The sequence below is a fragment of the Centropristis striata genome, chromosome 1 (assembly GCF_030273125.1).
Source record: "Centropristis striata isolate RG_2023a ecotype Rhode Island chromosome 1, C.striata_1.0, whole genome shotgun sequence".
Lineage (NCBI taxonomy): Eukaryota > Metazoa > Chordata > Actinopteri > Perciformes > Serranidae > Centropristis > Centropristis striata.
Window position 1 is genome coordinate 44,538,106 of NC_081517.1, and position 23,835 is coordinate 44,561,940.

Genomic DNA, 23,835 nt, shown 5'->3' on the forward strand with positions numbered 1-23,835 from the left:
GGTGTGTTTTCATGCGTGTTTTTTGTATGTTTTTGGTGTGCGATTTTATGTGTTTTTTTGTGTGTTTTGACAGTGTTTTTATGTCTTTTTTGTTTAAAAAAAATGTGTTTCTGTGTGTTTTCATGTGTGTTTTTGGTGTGGGATTTTATGTGGGTTTTTTGTGTGTTTTGAGTGTGTTTTTATGTCTTTTTTGTTAAAAAAAAAATTGTTTTTTTTTTAAAAACACTTCAAATTTTAATCTAATAATGTATGGGTGAGAGTCAAGCACACTCAAAATTTCTAGTTTCTAATATTGTGTCATAAGTCTTTATTTTAATGCATTGTTTCACAATCTGTATTTCATTCAAAACATAAAAGAATGCAAACATTTAAATAAACTCTCTCCAGTCATCACTTATCTAATCTTTCCCTCTTATCTTCAGCTAATTCTACCTCCCTCCTCCTGTACTCACTGTCTGGTCTCTATCCTCCCCTCTCTCTCAGGACGCCTCCTGCTGCAGGAGGTGTTTAGTGCGTGCAGCCAGAGCTTGAGACGGCCTGCGGAGGATCTCCTGGAGCTCAGGAAACTCCTCACACACGTGGTGCAGGATGGAGCTGGTGGTGTGGAGGCGCTCCGCCTGGCTCTGCAGAGCGCCTCCCACCGATTGGCTGCTGGACGAGGCCTGGTAGCTGCCGTCACACACACCCTGCAGCTTCTTGTTGCGGCTCTGCAGAGCCACCAGGTGGGCCAGGTTCTAGAGGGAGAGAGGGAGGGGTAAAGAGTGAGTGTTTGGTGCTTTCACTTGTTGCAAAATTAACAAGGCCGGGACTTTAACGCGTTAATTATGATGAATTAATTACACAAAAATTAACGATTTAAAATTGACGCATTTTAATCGCACTTATTTTTGCACCGCGGAACGTTTCTCACTGGATGAGTTTCAGGAGGACCGATTATACTGGAGCACCAACTAGCGTTCATGAGTTCAGACAACAACAAAACAAGGCTATTATAGTTAACGAAAACTAACGATATAACGAAAACTAGAATTGAAAGAAAGAAAGAATTTTCATTCACTGAAATAAGAATAAAAACAAGAGTTTTTTTAAAAACGAGAACTAACTGAAACTGTATTTTGTGGTTACAAAACTATCTAAAACTAACTAAAATTATAGCGAAAATGTCCTTCGTTTTCGTCTTTGTCAACTTTTTTCATCCGTAAACCTTTTTGGTTGATATTAAATCTATTTCATCTATCTGGTTTTATGACTTAATAAACTTTTTGGGGCTGAGATGGATCAGACAAAGGAAATAAAGGAAACATTTATTAAGCATTTTCCAGAAAATAAAAACTAATTAAAACTAGCAAACTCACTCTAAAAACTAATTAAAACGAACTGAATTTGAAAACAGAAACTGACAACGAAATTAAAACTAAAAACGAATGAAAAATCCAAAACTATTATAACCTTGCAACAAACCACAGTGAACATGAAGGAAGAAGCTGATGAGACCTTTGGTTGGCCCCGTGGATGATGGGACATTTAGTTACTAAAAACCAACGGATGGAAGCGTCCATAAGAGCATGGTTGTGTTGCTAGGCAACAAGGAATTCACATATCACCATAGCAGCACATCCAGCCTCAAGTATCACCTCAATGCTAAACATATAGCAGCTAGCGGCTAGTGTGGTAGCTAGCGTGGATTGTGTTTTACTTCAAAAACCAAAGTATTCTAGTTTACAGAAGGTCTACCTACCTATAGGCTACCTGGATTTATGAAATGTACTATATTTATAAATATGCTATTGCTACACTTAATGGCAAAAATTGCACTGGTCTGTTGGACTTGAACAAAAATAAACAATATTTTTGTTGCTTAAGCTTATGTATTCAGTCATTATTCAATGGTATACTAAAAATCCATGTGAAAAAAATTACTTCTCACTGTTCTCAGGTCAAATATTTATATGCGATTAAAATGCGATTAAAATGCGATTAAAATGCGATTAATTCCGATTAATTAATTACAAAGCCTCTAATTAATTAGATTTTTTTTTTAATCGAGTTCCGGCCCTAATAATTAACAACACTGACCCCAGAAGGAGGAAAACAATGAGTGGTTATGTTTGTTATTCAGTGTGTGGGAGCGGCTTTTCAAGGGTGGAAACAGTGACGGCGATACAAAAAGGTTTCTGAAGAAACAAATCAACAGCCATGTCTACATGAGCCAGAGAAACGCTCTAATAAACATTCTCACCACACCTTTATTAGTGTTAGTCAGCAGTTACAGGCAGGAGACTGAGGGTGCATATTTCAGCTCTGAATGGAAACTTGATTGACACATTCTGTGTTATTTATAACTTAGGCAGCTTAAACCGTGAACCTGTATTAGGTTAAAGACAATGAAGAGTCTGTCACTGACACAATGTACTGTTGGTACAAACCAGTGTTATATACAGGTACAGCTAAAAAAATTAGAATATTGTGAAAAAGTTCAATATTTTTTGTCAATTATTTCAGAAAGTGAAACTCTATATTATCTATATTATATAGATTCATTGCACATAGAGTGAAATATTTCAAGCCTGTATTTCTTGTGATTTTGATGATTCTGGCTTAGAGAGAATGAAAACAAAAAAACTCAGTGTCTGTAGTCTGTAGATGTACCTGTAGTCTATAAAATGACTGAGTGTAAATGGATTTATCGTCTTTTGTTATAAAGAAAATACATAAAATGACCAAAAGAGACAAAAAACAACAACAAAAGGAAATGCATAAATTACCAAAAAAGGATGTAAATGACCAAGAAAAGACACAAAATTACCAAAAGAGACATAAAATGACCAAAAAGACACAAAATTACCAAAAAGAGACATAAAATGACCAGAAAAAGACACAAAATTACCAAAAAGAGACATAAAATGACCAAAAAAAGACACAAAATTACCAAAAGAGGCACAAAATTACCAAGAAAATACACAAAAATGTACAAAAAGACACCAAATTACCAAAAGAGGTACAAAATAACCAAGAAAATAAATAAAATGAACAAAGAGATACAAAAAAGACACACAATTACCAAAAGAGACATAAAATGACAAAACAAAAACACAAAATTACCAAAAAGAGACATAAAATGACCAAAAAAAGACACAAAATTACCAACAAATTACATAAAACGAACAAAGAGATACAAAAAAGACACTAAATTACAAAAGGAGACGCAACATAACCAAGAAAATATACAAAATGACCAAAAAGACACAAAAATGACCAAAAAAAGACACAAAATTACCAAGAGTTGGGCCCCATTTTGCATGAATTACTGCATGAATTACTGCATTATTACGGCGTGGACTTCAGAAAACTATGAAGTCTGAAGTCAACTGAAATATGCACCCTCAGTCTTCTGCCTGTAACTGTTGACGAACATTATAAAGGTGATTTACAGCATATTTCCATGGTATTACTGTGTTTTCATGGTGCACTCTGTGCTCCTCACCCTGTCTTTGGTGTCCAGGAGGTTTTCATAGTCAGGGTCCAGGACGTAGCTGGTTCCACACAGTTCAATCAGCTGCTGCTTCTGCTGCACCAGCCTGTCGCTCAGACTCACCTGGCTCTCCTGGAGCTCCCTGATCACCTGCTCAGCCTCCGCCACATGCTGAGGACAAACATACACTGTGAGATGATTGTGCAACATGCTTCAGGAAGACATGTAACTATGGAAACCCCCCTACATGTACCTTGTGTGTGTCGTGGATCTTGCGCTGCAGGCCCTGTCTGAGGTGGCTCAGCTCGCCCTTTGTGGTCTGTTTGTGGGAGCTGTGACCTATGACCTCTCTGCGTAGGACGATGGTTTCCCTCCTCGCCACCGTAGCTTCACTCTCCCTCAGAAGATTCTCCTGCTGCTTCATCAGCTGGTTGAGTCGCACCTGCCCACACACACACACATAATAAAATGAGTTTCAAGGTGTCCCACAGGGATCCATCCTTGGACCATTATTATTTCTTATTTATGTTAATGATTTATCAAATGTCTCAAATATTCTTTGTCCAAAATAATGTTTTATTTGTTTTTGTGTGTGTTTTGAGTGTGTTTTTATGTCTTTTTTGTTAAAAAAATTGTTTTTGTGTGTTTTCATGTGGGGTTTTTTTGTCATTTTGAAAACACTTCAAATTGTAATCTAATAATGTATGGGTGAGAGTCAAGCACACTCAAAATTTCTTTAGAAATGTTCTAGTTCGTAATATTGTGTCTTTATTAAATCTTTATTTTATTGCACTGTTTCACACATAATTTCACACATAATAAAATGAGTTTCAAGGTGTCCCACAGGGATCCATCCTTGGACCATTATTATTTCTTATTTATATTAATGATTTATCAAATGTCTCAAATATTCTTTGTCCAAAATAATGTTTTGCAGATGATACAACTCTAGTTCATTCCCACTCAAATTTCAGTTCTCTGATTAAAAATGTTAATGTTGGTTTAATTACATATGCTGCATGGTTCAAATTAAATAAAGTATCTCTGAATCAAGGTTATAATAGTTTTGGATTTTTATTACTATTTTATTGTTTTTCTAGCATTTTATTGTTCATTGTTTTTTATTTATGACAATATTTGTGTGTGATTTTTATTGTTTTTTAATAACTGTACAGCACTTTGGTCAACTGAGGTTGTTTTTAAATGTGCTCCATGAATAAACTTTGACTTGAAATAATAGTTATATTAGACCAATTGTTCCCAAGCCCCACAGTATTTATTATGGAAAAAAACACATGATTCATAAGGTGAACACATAATATTTCCTTGACATATGTTTTGAATTGATAACATTGATCTTGATATGTGTCTCTGCAGCAAATTTCCTCATAATAATCCCTTTGCAACTAACTAACTAACTAACTAACTAACAAAGTTAATACTTGGGTAAACAAAATTGAGATTTTATTATTTTTTAAACAAACATTTTTTAAACAAGGAATCTCCCCGTCTTAAGAAGAGTTACTGGCAGCACGCCTGCTTTTAAAACTTTACTGCCCGTATGTACATACAGTACGTTTGCACACACGTAGACAGTAAACAGTGGATAACAACTCAATATTAGTTTATTGTCTCTACGTATAATCACAGTGTGTGCAATGTGTTTACCTCCATACGGTGTATTTCTGCCTTCATCATCTTGATGTCTCCCTGGCCTACTTCTGAGTCCACAGTTGAACGAGTCTCTTTTATAAGCTGGGTCTTCTTCTCCCACAGCAGAATCTGTCGCCTGAAACACACACAAAACACTAAAAACAGGTCCTAATATGTGTAGAATCAGCTGTTTATGTAAATGAGTAAAACAAATAAAAAAGATAAAACCTGACTGATGTGAGCTGTCATTAACTGAAAGAGCTAAATGGGGACATTTTTGTACAATTTTAAGTAAAATGCATCAATCTTGTGCATTTTGAGAGCTAAATGTGAGCAAACACCTCTGTAGAACCTGATAATGTAATAAATTCTTGATAATGTAATAAATTCCCGATAATGTAATAAAAATCTGCACTTGAGTCCATTGAAAATGTAATAAAACCTGATAATGTAATAACTTCCCGATAATGTAATGAAGCGCATTTCCCAATAATGTAATACACTTTTTTACCAATAATGTAATAATGACTTTGACTGAACATTTGCTCTCACTTTGCAATAAAAATATCAGGATATATATCGTATATCAATATTCAGCACAAATATATCAGGATATGACTTTTGGTCCATATCGCCCAGCCCTATTTATTACCTCTGTAAACATTTCCCTAATGAGTCTATGGACTGTTCACTAGTTTTCTTTCTTTCTTTCTTTCTTCCTTTCTTTCTTTCTTTCTTTCTTTCTAGTTAAGAATAGGAATATGTATATTTGTTTAGGAAATAAAATTAATCAAGTGGATTGCTATTTATTATTAAGTATTATATTATATATTATATACTGTATTAATATTATTATTATATCTATCTATCTATCTATCTATCTATCTATCTATCTATCTATCTATCTATCTATCTATCTATCCATCCATCCATCCATCCATCCATCCATCCATCCATCCATCCATCCATCCATCCATCATCCATCCATCCATCCATCCATCATCCATCCATCCATCCATCCATCCATCCATCATCCATCCATCTATCATCCATCCATCCATCCATCCATCCATCATCCATCCATCCATCCATCATCTATCCATCCATCCATCCATCCATCATCCATCCTCCATCATCTATCTATCTATCTATCTATCTATCTATCTATCTATCTATCTATCTATCTATCTATCTATCTATCTATCTATCTATCTATCTATCTATCTATCTATCTATCTATCCATCCATCCATCCATCCATCCATCCATCCTTCCATCCATCCATCCATCCATCCATCCATCCATCCATCCATCCATCTATCATCCATCCATCCATCCATCCATCCATCCATCCATCCATCCATCATCCATCTATCATCCATCCATCTATCATCCATCCATCCATCCATCCATCCATCTATCCATCTATCTATCCATCCATCCATCCATCCATCATCCATCCATCCATCATCTATCCATCCATCCATCCATCATCCATCCATCCATCCATCCATCATCCATCCATCCATCCATCCATCCATTCATCCATCATCCATCATCCATCCATCCATCCATCATCTATCCATCCATCCATCATCCATCATCCATCCATCATCTATCCATCCATCCATCCATCATCTATCCATCCATCCAGCCATCCATCCATCCATCCATCCATCCATCCATCCATCCATCCATCCATCCATCCATCATCCATCCATCCATCCATCCATCCATCCATCATCCATCCATCCATCCATCCATCCATCATCCATCCATCCATCCATCCATCCATCCATCCATCCATCCATCATCTATCCAGCCATCCATCCATCCATCCATCCATCATCTATCCATCCATCCACCATCTATCCATCCATCCATCCATCCATCCATCCACCATCCATCCATCCATCATCCATCCATCCATCCATCCATGCATCCATGCATCCATCCATCCATCCATCATCCATCCATCCATCCATCCATCCATGCATCCATCCATCCATCCATCCATCCATCCATCCAGCCATCCATCCATCCATCCATCCATCCATCCATCCATCCATCCATCCATCCATCCTCTATCCATCCATCCATCCATCATCTATCCATCCATCCATCCATCCATCCATCATCTATCCATCCATCTATCCATCCATCCATCCATCCATCCATCCATCCATCATAAACAGAAGATGAATGTGTGACTGACTCAGCCTCCACCAGACTGTTGAGGAGTCTCTCTTTTTCTTCCTGAGTCTTCTCGTGTTTCAGCTGCATCTCGATGGACTCCCGCTCTGCCTCCTGGACACATGACGTCACATTAAACAGTCAATTCTTATTAAAAACAGCAGAAAAGAAGAACCAAAGTAATGTCCCTGTCGTGCCTTTAGTCTCTGGAGGAAGTCTGTCTCGGTCAGGACGTTCTCCTGCTCCAGCTCCTGGCTCAGCTGTCCGTTCTTACTCAGCAGGTTGTTGAGTTTCAGCAGATCTCCTCTCAGCATCTTCGCATTCTTCTCCAGCTCCATCTCCTCACGGAGCTCCGCTTCAATCTCTCCTGGTGGGGTTAACATTAACAATAATAATAATAATAATAATATTAATAACTAGAAAATTTCCTCTTGGGAAATTCTGAAAGGGCCACGGGGGCTACTGCCGGTGTGTTTACACTATACACACATATACAGCAACCTATGCCCTTTAACCTCAAAATGTGTGTGTGTGTGTGTGTGTGTTTGAAGCATGTGTATCTGGAGAGCGCTTTACAAGGTACTCAAAGACGCTTAACGTTGGTTTAATAGCATCTCATGCATTGTTGTACTTAATTATTATGTCATAATAATATAACAATGTCAGACAAGATCAATTATCTAACACATTTCTTAATCTAAGAAGAGAAGACAAAAAAAAGACAAAAAACACCCAAAAAAAGACACAAAAGATGTAAAAAATCACAAAAAAAAGACACAAAAAGACCAAAAAAAGACACCAAAAAAGACACAAAAAGAGAAAAAAAAGACAAAAAAAAGACACACAAAAAGACAAAAAAAGACACACAAAAAAGACATAAAAGACGTAAAAAAGACACAAAACGTTTTTTTATCTTGGTAAGAACCAAATAATCATCAGGTCACTCTGCTCGGGCCAGTTCATCACTGCTGGCAGCTTTACTTTATCTGGTTTTAAGAGTTAATTTCTTATCTTAAGCGTTCAACATGCTTATTTCTAGATTTAATAATCTTAATTTAATAAATCTTGTCAAGGTAAAGTATCTGTCCATGCAGCAAGATCATTTCCCTCAGATTTACTGTTTGATCTGGTTTTTAGACTAAACACCTTTTTTGCAGTGTATTTGCAGTGTGTTCTTCTTTACATGACTTACTCTCCAAGCAGATCTTCTTCTGCTGCCTGCCGGTGTACTCTGCGTGCAGTCTGAACATGTCCTTGCTGTTGGTTTGTATCTCCCGGGTCAGACCCACTAGAGTCCCCTGCTGCTTCATCCACAGCTGCCTGTCACTCTTGATCCTGGCAGTCAGCTCCTTCATCTGAGACATTAAGGCCTCCACTTTGATGTGCAGAGGACTCAGGTCCTCATTCTGGGAGTTAAAAAGGCAGAATGTGATTCTTATATCTGATCATTACGACAGTTTATGATGACTTTATACCATGGGTCTCAAACTGGCGGCCCCCGGGCCATTAGCGGCCCTTGTGACGATATTTTGTGGCCCCCACCTTGATATGAAAGTTTAATGTGAGTTTTATATGAATGGCACTTTACCGTGTTGTGTGTGGAAGGTCCCTTTAATTACTTTTTTGGGTAATTTTGTGTCTTTTTTTTGTAGTTTTGTGTCTTTTTTTGGTAATTTTGTCTTTTTTTAATAATTTTGTGTCATTTTTAATAATTTTGTGTCTTTTTTAATAATTTTGTGTCTTTTTTAAATAATTTTGTGTCTTTTTTGGGAAATTTTGTCTTTTTTTAATAATTTTGTGTCTTTTTTAATAATTTTGTGTCTTTTTTAAATAATTTTGTGTCTTTTTCTAATAATTTTGTGTCTTTTTTCTAGTAATTTTGTGTCTTTTTAAAATAATTTTGTGTCTTTATTTGGTAATTTTGTGTCTTTTTTAAGTAATTTTGTTTTTTTCTGCCATTTTGTGTCTTTTTTTGTCATTTTTGTCTTTTTTGGGTCATTTTGTGTCTTTTTTTGTCTTTTTGTAACAATTTTGTGTCTTTGTAAAATAATTGTGTGTCTTTTTTAAATAATTTTTTGTCTTTTTTTTGGTAATTCTGTGTCTTTTTTGGGTCATTTTGTGTCTTTTGTGTCTTTTTGTAACAATTTTGTGTCTTTTTAAAATCATTTTGTGTCTTTTTAAAATAATTTTATAATTTAGGTTTTTTTTCTGTCATTTTGTATCTTTTTTTGGCTCATATTGTGTCTTTTTTAGTAATTTTGTGTCTTTTTTTGGTCATTTTGATACTGCCTCCAGCGTCCCCAGGTAATTTGAGTTTGAGACCCTTTGACTGCTTCATACTAAACAATAACAACAGACAACCAGGGAATGCTGCTTCCCCAGAAGGTTTTACCCCGGTCCTGGCTGCGATGTGATAGATCTGCTTGTTGTAGTTGGTGATGGTGGCCTGTTTCTGCCCGATGAGCGTCACAAAGGAAGAAATCTTGGTCTGGCTGGACGTCAGTAACTTGTTGTACTTTGTAATCTCCTCATCGAGGGCTTCATTGGTCTGACTCAGACTTTCCAGAAGTTGCTCCACCTTGCTGCTCTCCAGTCCCATCGCCACTATATCGTTCTCCAGCTGCCACAACTGAGAAATCTAAAAGAGGAGAGAAGAGATGATGAAAAAGTTTTTAATCACACATATCTTTATTACAGGGCAGCTTTCAGGGCTGAAAAGTGAAGCCAATAAGGAAGTGCCTTAACCCTTGTGTACTCCTAAAAAAAGTATAAAACCCAAGGTCCTCAGGGGTCTAAAAGGACCCCATGACATTAGACTGGTTTAGACTGGACATGTAGAAAAAAAATATTAACAACTTTTTTTTTCACCTTTTAAGGCAACTCATGACCAAAAAAAATTAGGCCTCATTTCAAGAGAAAAAAAATAATAAAACCTGAATTTTTTTAAAATAATTATAGTGAAATAATAATTTGTTGATGGGAATGCACAGAGTAGGTTATGTCAACTTTTAGGGAAACTTATGTTTTGAAAGCATTGTTCATTTTTGGATGTCAGCAAAAATAAAAAAAATAATCACACCCATGGTCTTCAGGTCAAAAAGGACCCCATGACATCAGACTAGTCTAAGGTCTAGTCTAGTCAGTTATGACAACTTTTTTTTCACCTTTTAAGGCAACTCATGACCAACACATCGATATATAATTTTCATATTATTATATTATTAATATATATATTATATTATATATTATAATATTATAAGGTCAATTTTAGTCAAATATACAAAATTAGGCCTCATATCAAGAGAAAAAAAGTAATAAAACCTGAATATATTTTTCAATAGTAATAGTGGAAAAGATTTCAAGCAATTCTATGAAAGTTAAACTTTATTAATCGTATGTTGAAAATGACTTGGGGTCAAAAAGGACCCAAAGGGTACAGGAGAGTTAATGTGTAATGAATCTATATAGTATACAAGTTTCACTTTCTGAAATTATTGACAAGAAATACTGAACTTTTTCCACAATATTTTAATTTTGAATTTGATGTACCTGTACATGTGTATGGAAGGACTCTATGGAGGTTACTTTCTGGTATGTGGTTAACAGGTTAACATGTGTTCAGAAGTTCTCACCTTGTCGTTCTTGAGCGTGGCGATCCTGCTGCTGAGCCGCTGGGCGTACTGGGCCGCCTTGTTGTGAGTCAGCTTCTGCTGGATGTGGTTCATGATCTTGTCCTCTAACTCCAGACGTACAGCGCTCTCTTTCTCCAGCTGCCTCCTCTGATCCATCACCTCCGCTTGGTGGCTGCTGGTTTCCTAGACAAGGCAAGGCAGGTTTATTTGTATAGCAACTTTCAACAACAGGGCAATGCAAAGTGCTTTACACAGAACATTAAAAGCATTTAAAAGAGACACATGTAAAATGACATTCAAATGTAAAAAATTAAGACTAAAAACAAGCAGCACCTCTGTTTCCTGTGCTCGATTGCTCTGTTTCAACTACCCGGAAAATTGAAATTGAATTTTGTGAACTGAATTTGAATTGTGAGAACTGAATGTTCAGTTCCAAACTAATAAATCAGTCAATTCTTCAAATCACAATTCTTCAATTTCAAATTACAATTCTTCAATTTCAAATGACAATTCTTCAATTTCAAATTACAATTCTTCAATTTCAAATTACGATTCTTCAATTCTAAATTACAATTCTTCAATTCTAAATTACAATTATTCAATTTCAAATTACAATTCTTCAATTTCAAATTACAATTCAGATTAAGTTTTTCAATGCAATGATTCAAATTGAACAATACAAAATTCAATTTATGTGATTCTGAATATACTTGAATAACTGCATTAAAAAACTGAATTTGAATCACATAAATTGAATTTTGTATTGTTCAATTTGAATCATTGCATTGAAATTCAGTTTTTTAATGCAGTTATACAAGTTAACCAATTCAAATTCAAATATAAATGAAATGTAGGGGGCGATCGAGTTATATTCCAAAAATGGTGAGTTTTGGGATATGTTAAAGGCCCCAAAAAGGCGATTCATTTGGACTAAAAATAATAATAATTCCTTCAATTACAATAGGGTCCTCGCACCGTTAATGCTCGGTCCCTAATAATTCAAGTTCAGTTTCTGGTGGCACATATTTCAGCCCATAGACACCTCTCTGGATAAGTCCGGTATAGAGGTGTCCTAACAGTGTTTGTTGTCCTAACAGTGTTTGTTGTCCTAACAGTGTTAGTCCTGTCTATGTTGTTGTACCTTAGTGAGCCTGGCCAGGGAGCGCTCCGTCTCCCTCAGAGTGCGGAGGCAGGTGCTGTAGTGAGCCTGTAGCGCCTCCTGCTGGGCCTGTTTCTGACTGATCAGCTTTTTGGAGGTTTCTCCGTCCTTCTGGGACCAGTTGAGCTGCATGGTTAACGTTTCATTCTGCTCCTGTTCTTCACTGATGGATCTCTTGTAACCTTCGATCTCTCTGTCCAGCAGGATCACCTGATGCTCCACGGTGCTGAGGGAACAAAGGCAGCAGCACACAATCAATACAGGCCTGCTTTCATTAAGATTCTTTATTTTTAAATCTCAGGTTAACATTGTTTGTCTTACAAATACTGTGTTGCATTTCAATATATTTCTACAAACATCTATATATATATTTTTGCTTTGCTTTCTGAAGAAGCAAAGCATGTCTCCTGCAGGGATATTATTAGTAGAGGTGGGCAAAAAATTGATACAGCATAGTATCGCGATATTTTGTGTGGCAATATTATATCGATTCATGGCCACCAAGTATTGATATTTATTTATTTATCAGTATTCTCTCTGGGTTTTTTTTGGAGACTGAATCGGGCTCACTTTTAGGAATATACTGGAGATACTGGTTTCATATAGAACTAGAAGATCTAAGGAATCTATAGGCACCATGTGTCAGGATATCGTGTCGGGAAGTTGTCAAAATAACGCTGCAAAATTAGGCGTTTTTATGTGTCATTCATAAAAATTCAGAGCAGTGAAGCTTGTTGTTTTTCAAAGTTTGATAAAATGCTGCAGTTGTTGTCATCCAATATGTTTGATATCAGTTGAGTTCAGTTTGACTGAATACTTTGTTTGTCAGTCTGTGGGTTTGACTCTCATTGTGGAGAAATAAAAAGACTCAAGTGAGATGAATAGACTGAGAATTTTCACTTATTTGACAAAACAATTCTTGATTGAATTTAATTTTGTGGACACAAAATGCAGTTAAACAGTTAAATCTCAATATGTTGTGTCAACACTCACCATATCACAAAATGCTTAAAATCACAATAATATCATATTGAAGTGGCTAATCCTTCTACAATATACGTCTGCGCAATACAGAGAGTAGACGAGAATTGAAAACACCAACCATGTAGACACAGAAATGACATGCCGTCGAGTAAATAGGATAAATAACACAAGCTTATTTAGCTTGTTAATTAAAAGGACAAGAAATAAAGGAAAGGTAACCTTAAATGACTTGTGTTGTGATCTGGTGCTTAATAGAAAATAAAATTAACTTGATCGTTAAGGGGGGTGGGGAGTGCCGTTACCCCCTAATATAGTGGCAGGGGAAACACTTATGTATGTTTGGAACGCATTAGAACATTTAAAGAGGATCAGTAGTATATTATATATTAATATAATGCCCCTCTACTCACCGTACAGCGTCCTGCATGGCGCTGAAGGCCTCGTCTCGTCTCGCCATCCCCACCAGGCTGCTGCTCCACTGCTGCAGCAGCTGTTTACGAGCCATCACCAGAGACTCCATCTCTATCTCAGCCTGCACACACACACACACACACACACACACACACACACACACACACACATCAGTGTTGCTGTATTCTGCCCTACCATGCTGAACTGCAGTAACTACACTTTTAGTCGAAATTGAGTTTTAGCTAAAAAAATAAACTCCTTCATGTCTGTTTTATCTTGTGACAGAGTTTTAGATCTCAATTTTGCTTTATTTCAGAATAATAATTATATAAAAATTGCAGTTACTACAAAATCCAACACAAAACCAAAGCAGTAATTGCACTTACCATGGTCTGCTTTGGATATATATCCTAATTTAACCATAAAAATAATAGAAATGATAGGTTTATTTGAGAGAAGATTAAGTCTAAAATATGCAAATTTTTGAATATAGTTGTTAAAGACATTTAAATACATTTATAACAAAATCAATTTAAAAATGTTTATTCACTAAAAACAAAACATAAAAGCTGAAAGAAGACAACAACATTATAGTTACTGCACTCTGTTTATCATTACTATTAAAACCTTTTACAGCAATACCGTAACTATGTTTTTGGGGTCAAAGGTCAAATAAATCACCATTATTTTTGAGCATAAAAATTACATAATCAGTATATTTACAAATAAGTGTCATATCACTTACCTACCTATAACTCATTTGGCTGGCCAGTTAAAAAAAGGTTAAAAAACAAAAATTTAAATCAGTTTTTCTCAGTTTTACCTTTTGCTAGTTACTGCAGTTAGACTTTGTAGGGCAGTATAGACTCCACCAGCACTCATAAAATATGAGAATATGCATAATATATTATATTATTTGATTCTACAGATGAAAACTATGTTGTATGTTTGAAGACAAGGCCATACTCTGTTCATTAGTTGTGTGAGACTGATGTTGTTTCTTATCAAATCAGGTCAATACTTGTTCTTGTACATAATAACAGTCACAGATATCATGATGTATTTGTCTTCTGAGACCAATTTACAATAATTGGTTGGATTAATAAGAAATACGATATATTTGTTAATGCATTAACCCTCATGCCTCACTATAAAAAAGTTGTTCTGGTGTCCTTAGAGGACAATGATACAATTCTTTTGATGCATTGCATCAAACACTGTAGAGCTCCTTAATACAGCAGCAAGGCCCCGAGCAGAAAATAGAGAAAATGGCTCAATCTGGTGGAAGAAAGTCAAAACTACTGTTTCAAAGCCAGGGCTCCAGATTTAAAGCCTCATATAATAGAATGCATGATTTTATGGTGTAATGGCCATGGGCTCAAAATTTTTTGATTTTAATGGGTTCCAATGGGACATTTTTGTCTTTATGGGTCTGAGTGTCTGGATGTCGATTACACAGTTTATTAAATGTTTTTTTATAGGAGCTGACGTTGAACTAAAAAATGGCATAAGCATTAACACAGCTTAACACAATAAAAAAAAGCCAAAACATTTTGCGAACTGCAATAATCAATATTTTTTAGAATATGAGTAACCTGAAATGTGTCCATTGTACTGATCAATTCAGAGAAAATTCTCACCTGATGATGCAGTGAGGATTTAGCATCTTTTAGCTCACTGTTTTCATTTTCAGTCCATTTTTTTTAGTTTTGGCTGGACAGTTGCTAAGCTAACTACTTAGCTAACTTCTTGGCTAAGTATTTAGCTAAGCAGTTTGCTAGGCTAACTACTTAGCTAACTTCTTGGCTAGTATTTAGCTAAGCAGTTTGCTAGGCTCACTACTTAGCTAACTTCTTGACTAGTATTTAGCTAAGTAGTTTGCTTAGCTAAGTACTTAGCTAAATACTTAGCCAAGAAGTTAGCTAAGTACTTAGCTAACTTCTTGGCTAAGTAGTTAGCTTAGCAAGCTACTTAACCAAGAAGTTAGCTATGTAATAACACAAAAACTTTTTTTTCTTCATAAAGTATGAGAGGAAAATAGAAATAATGATCTGTTTTATCAAAAACAGGATATTTAAAGAATACCTGGAATATTCAATCATAAAATAAGTTGATATCAAAAGATAGAGCACAGAAACAGACAGCAACATTAAATAACGGGGATAGAATGAGGGTCATTTTTGACCCATGTTGTGCATTAGAAGGGGCTAAAATATGTTGTGCATCAAAGGGTAACCCTTATAGTAATATATAGTATACCTTCCACCAAGTGGCCAAAATGTACATTAATGCCACTTTGATCTTTACAAAGTCCTGTCAATAATAAATAGTTGTAGAATGAATAGCTGCACTGATTTCCAGTACCTGCTTGGTGATTAAAGGATCTTAAAGGTATATATCCTGTCCTCCGCCATATATATATATATATATATATATATACATATATATATATATATATATATATTTATTTACCTGTGAGTGAGCCTCCTGGGCTGCCTGTGTCTCCTCTACCTGAGCTCTGGTCTGAGCCTCATACATGGCTACCTGCTGCGTCAGCCTCTCCATGTCCTTTGTTAGACGCTCCACATACAAATCCTGATGAAACAAGACGATTTCAATCAATAACAATAAAATAATAATAAATGATGATGCCTAGTACAGGAGAAATGTTCAAATGTCCACCTGTTTGAACTTCTGCTCCTCCGCCTGGCTCTTCTCAGCTCCTGCTTTGCTTCTGACGTTCTTCATGGCTTTGACATTAGAGCGCAGATCTTCACTGACTCCTTGTGTGAAGACCAGATGCAGCATCAGGTCGTCCAGCTCCGCCTGTAACTGGGACACTATGGAGATGATACACCAGTCAATGTTGTAAATCTGTCAATAATGATGTCAAAAATGTTAAACCAAAACCTGATTTAATTTCAGATCGGATTTAATCGAGCCCTTTATTGTGTTTTGAACTGAGGAAAAGGTTTTTTTTGCACCAAAATCTCGCCCCATGTGTTTTAATATAGATGACTTCTACAGAGACAATCATTTCCTGCAGCTGTTTCACTTTTCAAAGGGTAAGTTACAATCATAAGCAGAACAAGTGAAGTTACAGTAGATTGGAGAGGAGTCTGACCAGGCTGTCAACGAATATTTGAAATTCTAATATAAATTTGAATATTTAAAAAAAACGTAGATTAGATCGTGAAGATCGTAAAATTGGTCTTTTTTTGAGTGTCTCAAACATTTTTTGAGACACTGAATGTTATGTCTTCATAAAATGTAAGCCATAATCATTATAAGCAGAAGAAGTTAAATAAATGAAGACATGAAATGTTTCATTCTGTGTGTAATGGATCTATATAATGTGTTATTTCACCGCTTTGAATGGAATTACTGACATAGTAAACTTTTCTATGATATTCTAATGTATTGAGATGCACCTGTAAATGGTGCAGCACAGTAAGAATAGAATATAATTTGCATCTACACTGAGGAGAGACCGTCCAGTCTGAGTCTCACCGCTAGCTTTAGCTTTGGTGTCCTGGCTGCTAGCGGTAGAAAACTGGCTCCTCAGGGCCTCCAGCTGATCCTGAGTCTGCTGGTGTTTGGCTTCAGCCTGTGTCTTGGTATGATGACGCTCATCCTGTTTGTTCTGGAGTCTGGCCAGCTGCTCCTGAACCCTGAACATCTCAATGCGTATCTCCTGCAGGTGGTTATCTTCTTCCTTCTCTATGGCCAGCTGGAGCAGCGGGAGGAAGAGAGCAAACAGGAAAACAGAAAAACTGATGAAGAGTCTCTCTTTCTATCAGACTTTAACACAGAGCTGGGCATTGGGCGGCCCGCGGGCCACATCCGGCCCGTTGGCTGTCCTTGTCCGGCCCGCGTGAGGTTACCAAGAAATTAGAAATCCATATAACCGCAGTGCTTTTATTTTGAAAAAAAAAATAGCAAACATTATCATTAGCACTAGAGCTAACAAGCACTTTTACTATAGTTAAGACAACAAATATAGCCACTTATATGTATGACAGAATAAAATAAACTCTAACAAACCTTGTGTCCTGTCAGTCAGCCACTATAGAAGCCTTTTTGATACTTTATATTAACTTTATATGAATTACGACGCACTCGTTATTATTTACCGTTTTTTCATTTAACCTTTCTACTGGTTATTTCCTGTCACTACCTTTCAAAATTAAAGCACCCGTTTTACACTGGATGACACCTTTTCAAAATAAAAGCATCACAATATTGTAAAACACCTTGAAAATTTACAAAAACATAAATAGGAACCTTGCTAAAGGTCATTTACAGTTGTGTTTAAAATAAATGGAAAAGTGATATAGTGATTGGAGTATTTACTACCTTTTACTGCTATACTTGATTTACTCCACATTAACAGTCTTATCATAACATGCATTCCTATCAGTAGCAGCTCAAAACCAGATAATTTACTATATTTTATAAAGCAATTACATTAATATTGAGCAGAATTTAGTTCTGAGTTTTGGTCCGGCCCCTGCAACCTTCGTGGTATGTGGCCCCTTGGGGAAATTAATTGCCCACCCCTGCTCTAACATGTTTCCTGTTGTCATGCACACACCGTCACTGATATGTTGTTGCACTAAGAGATATTCGTTGTAATGTAAATATACAAAAATATTAGGTAGCAAAAGTAATAAAAATACTCATTATGCACAGCGGACCATTTAAAAATAATAATTATAATATTCATGGGTTACAACTATTGATGCAGATGGTAAAGGAAGATGTATCTAGGGAATGAAGATCAAAATATACAGCCATGGAAAAAATTATTAGACCGCCCTTTTTCTCCAATTTCTTGTTCATTTTAATGGCTGGTATATTTGTTTGGACAAATATATTGATAACAACAAAAATAGCTCATAACAGTTTAATTTAAGAGCTGATATTGAAGAAAACAACAACTACTTGACCAAAAAAGAAACAAAATGACCAAAAAAGACGTGAAATTACCAAAATAGACGTAAAATGACCATAAAAGACACAAATTGACCATAAAAAGACACAAAATGACCAAAAAAGACACAAATTTACCACAAAAAAAGACACAAAATGAACAAAAAAGACGTATTATAACCAATAAAAAGACACAAAATGACCAAAAAAGATGTAACATGACCAATAAAAAGACACAAATTGACCCAAAAAAAGACAAAATTTCCCAAAAAGATGTATAATGACTAATGACCACTTGTCCAAACAAATGTACCTTTAACTGTACCAGGCAAGGCTGGTCTAATATTTTTTCCATGACTGTATATGTATATTTTAATTGAGTTTCTAATCAGGCCAACAGCACCATCTTCTGGACGTACTGAGGCTCTTTAGATGTAAGTCAGGAAAACCTGAACTTCATGTAAATGTGAAGTGAACTACATATTGTGTATATCTGTGTATGCAAGTATGAACTGAGCAAAGCTGGGGTAAGAAAAATGAAAAAACAGAAAAAAGAAGAGAGGAAGTAGCCAACCTTTTCCCTCAGGTTGAGGTTGATCCTCTCCAGCTGATTAGTGAGCTGGAGGCTCAGAGCAGCTTGTTGCCTTCTGACCAGCGGCTGAAAACAGACAAACATGACATCAGGCAGAGGGCAAAATATCTAGTATGATGTTTATAAACTCACAGTACTGCAGATATATCTATAACTGGGAGCATATTCAACTCTCTGCAACATTAAAATAGCTGTGCTGATACACTGTGTAGTTATTAGAAAGCACAATTCTCTTTGAGGAGCAGTATGACCAGATATATAAATGTAATAAAAATGATTGCAAAAATACTGGAGAAGTTACAGACATGTTCAGAGTCAAGAACGATGAACTCATCCTCATCTTCATCCTCTTCCTCCTCCTCCTGCTCCTCCATCTCTTCTGATGCGTTAAGGTTTGAGAGGGGGAGTCCCAGCCGCACCTCAGCTACATTTTCTTGCACTGAAACACAGAGAACAAAAGACATTTTTACAACTAAACAACTAATTTACTGTAAAAATGCATAAATGTTGCTGTGTGATACAGACCTCGTACACTGCAAAAAAGGTGTGTCTAAAAACCAGATAAAACAGTAAATCTAAGCATGTTGAACACTTAAAAAAAGAAACTAACTCTAAAAAAAACAAGATCAATGATCCAATACTCCTAAATCTAAAGTTTTTTTTTTATCTTGGTAAGAACCAAATAATCATCAGGTCACTCTGCTCGGGCCAGTTCATCACTGCTGGCAGCTTTCATTTATCTGGTTTTAAGAGTTAATTTATTATTTTAAGTGTTCAACACGCTTATTTCTAGCATGTTCATTTTTCAGAATGCATGTACTGTCTATAACCTATATTAATATATGTCCGAAGTGGTTGAAAATTGAGCTGGAAATTATGTAAATAGACGGCCGAAACAAACTGATCTATTTGATCAAATAATCATCTAGTGATATTCTCAATAGCTTTAAATGATTCTTTGACCCAGAAAATGTAGATTTTGACACCAAGATTGACCTTCTGAGTGGCTTGGAAGATATATTGGTTCTCATAGATTTTATATGGCTGCCATCTCCGATTCGCAATCTTGGCGAAGTGGCTCCCATCAAAAATTGAAACTTATGGTGATGGAGTGCATGTGGAAAAAATGTGGTGCTTTTGTCCGACGTGTCCCCGTTCTTCTCAAATCCGTTCCTAAGCCGCCTGACTAAGTGAGACTGACCTGAGTATGTGGCTGCAGGGGAGTCGTCATCTGCACCGCTGTGGTAAGGGTGGAGCTGGGGGGTCGGGTCTTCAGGATCTGGTCCGGACTGGTTCTGTGAGCCAGACTGGGACGCAGACACAGAAGATGTATAGAGATGGAGTGTTGGTTAGACACACCTTAAATATACATATTTTACAGGAGCTGACAATTGCACTCCCACTGAACCAACATTGCATTAAACAGTATAGTAGGCTTGAACTCCTTAACATATGTGCAGCCGGTGGAGGAAAGTAACTAAGTACATTTACTCAAGTACTATACTTAAGTAGAATTTTGAGGTACTTGTACTTTACTTGAGAATTTCCATTTTATGCATTTTAACTTTTTACTTCTACTCCACTACATTTAGCTGACAACTTTATTTACTTTCAAGTCGAGATTTAACATAAAAAAACCCATCAAAATATAAAGTGATTAGACTTTTTTAAATTAAATCTTATAACAGTATTTAAGTAATTAAATGAGCCATATCTTTAGAAACACTGCTTACATAAAAGCATCAATACAAATTTCTAATAACATATTTAGAATATATAAAAACAATCTGAGTGGGTTCATTCTGCATAACGAGAACTTTTACATTTGATACTTTAAGTAAATTTTGATGCTGATACTTTTGTACTTTTACTTCAGTATGTTTTGAATGCAGGACTTTTACTGTAGAGGAGTAATTTCACAGTGTAGTAATAGTACTTTTACTGAAGTAAAGGATCTGAATACTTCTTCCACCACTGTGTGTACCCAATAACAATGATTACTGTGAAACTTTGGAGCACCTGGACAAAAGATGATATTATCCCCATGTCTTCAAAAGGAGTTGCTAAAAAGGTAATAAGTAAAAAATGAAAGACTGAAGCCAAAAAAAGAAAAGAAAGAGTACCTGAGCAGGTGGAGCAGTCGGCTCACAGTCCTCTGCTGGGTCTCTCCCATCCTGCAGCTCCCTGTCCTCCTCAGTCTGGCTCTCCTCCTCTCTCACCTCCTCTTCTCCTCCTCCCTCACCTCCAGCGCTCTGCATTGGACTATTGACAACAAGCCATTTTAACATTCATTAGCTACGTACACTTTATCATAGTTTAATTTATCCACATCTTTCATATTGTAATATAGTTTGGGTAGCAACTTTCCTACTACATTCCACAGAGTTTCTGTTCTTCAGAAATGTTTTGTTCGGATGAAACCTGATCTGTGTCCCAGGCCTCATCTGGACCTTCAGATAATTACTGTTTATGATATCAATATCTCTCAAATATGTGTTTTTATTTATAAGGTATATTCAGATCATGAAAACTTTCCAAAGCACTTTAAGACTTATTTTAAATGTAATTCTCAGGGTGACTCTTATCCAACGCGTCAATCTTTAGATCTTCATCCTCCAAGATTTCTGACATGCAGAAATCAATTTATTGTTCAATTTATAGACTAAATGATGGAATAAATACCTTTTCCCATCTGGCAAAGAACTCCATCTCTATAAAATGTTTCAAAAGATGTCTAAAAGCCCATTTAGCTGCTGTTTTAACATTCTAATTCACACACAAATACACTCTTATATCATATTCATTTTTTTTTTTTTAATTGTTTTTGTTATTGTCATTATAACTTGTTGATGCTATTTTTTTCTATTATCAGTTTATAACTTTCTTATAACTATGACATTTCTAGGTGCAGGCTTTAAATAAGCCCATCTGGGTTTTCTGCCTCTTCCTGTACTTCACACTATTTGTTATCTTTGCAATTTTTTGTAATTCTAATTGTTCAAATTAACCTAAATATCCCCCCCAAAAAACGTTTGATTATTTGGATAGATTAAAGATTAAATTCAGCTAGTCGTAATTACATTGTGAGCAGTTCAATATTGTAATTAACATATCTATAGCGAATTCAGTAGTCAAAGTGTCTGACGGTCTACTGTGAGGAGGAAGACAGTTAACATATAGACCAGGGATGGGCAGCTTAAATGCTGCAGGGGGCCACAGTTTTTCATGTTCACTACCACAGGGCCACATATAGGACATACACTTAACCAGATATGATGAAACTGCAACTTTAAATATGTTTACAGTGCAGTAAATTAACATATTTCATGCTCAAGTGCATGTTTAACAGTATAAATAGGAACACAAAAGGTTTGACACAATAAAAAATAACCACTTTCTGTGATTTCTTTTTTTTTTCAGTGCAAGAACAGCAGAGCAACATTCATTTCAAGAAGTATTTTTTTTGCATTTTTACACTGCACTTTAGATTTCATGTTTTTGTTCATTTTGTGTCTTTTTTGGTCATTTTGTGTCTTTTTTGGATGATGTCATCACTCTAGCCTCTCCATAGGGTAACATTGAGGGGATGTTTTGGCGTGTGTTTGTCTTTTTGGTCTTTTTGTGTTCATTTTCTGTCCCTTTTTGTTCATTTTGTGTCTTTTTTTGGTCATTTTGTGTTTTTTTTGTTAATTTTCTGTCCTTTCTTGTTCATTTTGTCTCTTTTTTTGTTCATTTTGTGTTTTTTTTGTTCATTTTGTGTCTTTTTTTTGTTCATTTTGTGTTTTTTTTGTTCATTTTGTGTTTTTTTTTGTTCATTTTGTGTCTTTTTTTGGATGATGTCATCACTCTAGCCTCTCCATAGGTTAACATTGGGGGGATTTTTGGCATGTTTTTGTCTTTTTGGTCTTTTTGTGTTCATATTCTATCCTTTTTTGTTCATTTTGTGTCTTTTTTTGTAAATCTTGTGTCTTTTTTTGTTCATTTTATGTCTTTTTTGGTCATTTTGTGTCTATTTTTCAGTGCAAGAACAGCAGACCAACATTAATTTCAAGAAGTAATTTTGTGCATTTTTTTTTTATATCTATTTTTTTTATAGATTTATATATTTATTTTTATACCCACCCTGGTATAGAGCTACGTTAGAATACTTTTTAACTTGTGGGTTAATTAAAGTTGGCGATTATGCTTTTTTTCTCCTTCTCTGCCATTAACTATGCACACACATATTGGAACTTGTGTTATATTTCATTTGAACACTTAAAAAACACGTTATGTGGAACAGGAAACAACTTAAAGCTAACAGACGCTAGCTTAGCATTAGCATTAGCATTAGCATTAGCTCCGGTTAACCAGGTTAAGTAAGCTAGGCTAACGTTAGCTTTAACTGGGTTAGCGTCCCGGCCAGAGAGCTTTACAGCAGTTACAACAGGTGACAGCTAACCTTAGCAACTCTAACACATTAAAGTCATAAAGCATATATCTGAATAGAGTATTAATAATCATTTCCTTTTAGTTTTGACAACAGTTAAACGTTAATTAAAGCTTAAAATACTCACCACTGTAACGATTATCAGTGAGGAAACCAGCGGAGCGGCGTTGCTAGGCAACCACAAACATCCGTTGGAGGAGGAGGGCGTGACGTCATCGCTAGGGCTACAGACAGCAACTCTGTCTGTGGTAACCTTTGGTTGAATTTAATTCACTTTATAAATCCTTAGCCCTGGTTAAAAATAAAAAGAATACACAATTTTTAGATTACTATGAAAAGATATTTGATGTACTCTCTGGCATTTTATGATATAATGATT

General features: G+C 35.7%; 1 protein-coding gene across 1 annotated transcript in view; it reads right to left on the reverse strand.

The window, feature by feature from the left end:
- Positions 1–201: 201 nt before the first annotated feature.
- Positions 202–23,835, reverse strand: part of ccdc40 (coiled-coil domain containing 40) — a 23,828-nt gene continuing 194 nt past the window's right edge. Inside the window, exons 1-19 of the mRNA XM_059343655.1 lie at positions 23,584–23,835; positions 21,151–21,289; positions 20,229–20,334; positions 19,333–19,466; positions 19,010–19,093; positions 17,014–17,233; positions 16,186–16,343; positions 15,976–16,098; positions 13,503–13,624; positions 12,091–12,334; positions 10,950–11,132; positions 9,710–9,955; positions 8,510–8,723; positions 7,515–7,684; positions 7,340–7,431; positions 5,141–5,261; positions 3,726–3,914; positions 3,485–3,643; positions 202–734 (exon numbers count right to left, since the gene is read on the reverse strand). The exon at positions 23,584–23,835 is cut by the window's right edge and continues 194 nt beyond it. Coding sequence (XP_059199638.1) covers positions 480–734; positions 3,485–3,643; positions 3,726–3,914; positions 5,141–5,261; positions 7,340–7,431; positions 7,515–7,684; positions 8,510–8,723; positions 9,710–9,955; positions 10,950–11,132; positions 12,091–12,334; positions 13,503–13,624; positions 15,976–16,098; positions 16,186–16,343; positions 17,014–17,233; positions 19,010–19,093; positions 19,333–19,466; positions 20,229–20,334; positions 21,151–21,285 — 2,955 coding nt within the window. The 5' untranslated portion in view covers positions 21,286–21,289; positions 23,584–23,835 and the 3' untranslated portion in view covers positions 202–479. The remainder of the gene's footprint in view (positions 735–3,484; positions 3,644–3,725; positions 3,915–5,140; positions 5,262–7,339; positions 7,432–7,514; positions 7,685–8,509; positions 8,724–9,709; positions 9,956–10,949; positions 11,133–12,090; positions 12,335–13,502; positions 13,625–15,975; positions 16,099–16,185; positions 16,344–17,013; positions 17,234–19,009; positions 19,094–19,332; positions 19,467–20,228; positions 20,335–21,150; positions 21,290–23,583) is intronic.